We start from the raw sequence: 2136 nt of genomic DNA on the forward strand, positions 1-2136 counted from the left end.
CCTGGCATCCCAAGTAAATCTGCTACTAGTACATATCAATACTAATTAATAATTATATTTTTTTTAAAAAACTAAAAAAAATTAGGCCATTTTTAAAAATTTTAAATGTAACAATCATTTTTTAATTATTTTTGTAGATGACCGTTCGAATCAACGAAAGGGTTATTTTACATGAGAAATTAAAATAAACCACTAAACAATTCCTGAAAAAGAAAAATACTGATAGTCTCTCATTTTTTCCCTCTATTAGATTAATTTTAATTTTTTTAAATTATATTACTTTTATTTCATCGACAATTATATGTTTAATTATCATTTTTTAAAATATTTTGTTTCACCATGTCTATTTTCTTACTGAATATGCATGCTCTTCTATGTGTTGAAATCAACCAAAATATGTTAAACCTACGTACTCCTGTTAAACGTCTGGATAGACCACCGATATCAAGCATATATTGATATTGTCTATGCATTCGTTTTCTAGCCTTTCAAGAGTAAGGGTAGAGAGAAAAAAAATATTGATGTGTAATAGTAATTTTAATTTTAATTATCACCTAAGGCTATTTTGGACCGAGGAGGGAGATTGTGGAGGGGTAATCACTTATATAGGTGGCATGTGTTTACCACTGGACCCTACAGTGTAACCTTCATGTCCGTAGATTGTAACGATGGGACTTGTAAGTGGTACCAAAGAATTTTTACGAAAATTGTATTGTGAATCGTTTACTTCTTATGAACCTTAAATCAAGTATTCTTGTTCTGAAAATTTGAATTTAACATTAATGATTTCTATAGAAATCATAAAATTTTCAACTTAAATTTATAAGCGTAACGCAATAATGCCTAACAATAATAAGACGACTTTCTTCTTTGGAATTGGTTACTAAAATTTTATTTATTTTGGTATTAAAAAAGAGTATTTACACCCATGAAAATGAATTAGTGAAGAAACACGAATTCTCCCACCTAACATGATTTTACAGAATATATAGCCTTTTACTTAATATCAAGCGTACATTAAACCCCCAAATTATATTAAGAGTTAGTTAATTCCTCAATTTTCAATTAATCTTGTCGATATAAATAAACATTTGAGTTCCTCGTTGCTGGTAGTACAAAAATAAGGAAAAATGAATGAAATCAGGAACATTAAAAAAAATAAAGATAATATTTTTTGAGGGGGTTCTGAACTTGTCAATGCCTCCTAGAGTTTATTTTAGAGGATTTAATTTTTTTGTTTCTTATTTATCAACATTCTCATAACAAAAAATACACTAATAATTTAATTAAAAATGTTGAAATGAAAATTATTTGCAATAAAAATTTAATTATTTTTAAAAATCCACTTTTTTGGTATGAATTGTTAATAATTTTTTATAATAGAGAAACGATGTTATACATTTATATTACAGTAAGTTGAGTTGAGTAGTATAGAATAATTTAAAGATCTTCACAACCGAATCTATATTTTACGCTTGTTTTTTAAATTGAAATAAAAAAAGAAATGAATGAAATTATATCCATTTCTCGTATCATCTTATATCTGACCTTGAGAAATGGGTTTGCGTGCTGGAGGAAATAAGTTATATCAAGGATTGTTCCAGTGAAATCTATATTAGTGAGCCATTAACCACCACATTGCGTGTACATTTGTACCTCAAACATAATATACGTGTTAATATAAAAGGAGGTGTATACAAAATAAAAACTGAATATAGATTTAATTCAAAATCCGAATATATATGTCATTTCAACCTCATATGAACTGAGTTTTATTTTAAAGAAAATTTTATGAAACCCTCTTCATTTTTACTTACCCTGATGTTTCTACCCTGGTCCGTATAAAGGTTAAAAATCACAAACCTACCGTTTGCCTTTTGTAACGCTTACGTAAAATATAATAAGGTCTTCAGTATTAAAAATAAATTTAATTAATATTCTTGTGTATTTTGAAATACTTATTTATATTAATAATTATTTTGAATCATATTTTCTTTACATTATTATTTATGTATTTATAATAGTAATAAATTGATACTTTGTCATATTTTGTATGCGAATTAAATAAATTAAAATTTGTCATCTAAAAAACAAATATAAATTGCTTTTTTTTTTTTTTTTTTATTTATTTAAGTG

General features: G+C 25.7%; 1 protein-coding gene across 1 annotated transcript in view; it reads left to right on the forward strand.

Annotated features, from left to right (window-relative positions):
* The first annotated feature begins 645 nt into the window (after positions 1 to 645).
* The window catches only part of LOC106682336 (cuticle protein CP14.6-like), a 5310-nt gene continuing 3819 nt past the window's right edge, over positions 646 to 2136 (forward strand). Inside the window, exon 1 of the mRNA XM_024360972.2 lies at positions 646 to 677. Within this exon, the coding sequence (XP_024216740.2) occupies positions 669 to 677 (9 nt within the window). The 5' untranslated portion in view covers positions 646 to 668. The remainder of the gene's footprint in view (positions 678 to 2136) is intronic.

Source organism: Halyomorpha halys, unplaced genomic scaffold (assembly GCF_000696795.3).
Source record: "Halyomorpha halys isolate HHAL.00 unplaced genomic scaffold, Hhal_1.1 Scaffold408.1, whole genome shotgun sequence".
Lineage (NCBI taxonomy): Eukaryota > Metazoa > Arthropoda > Insecta > Hemiptera > Pentatomidae > Halyomorpha > Halyomorpha halys.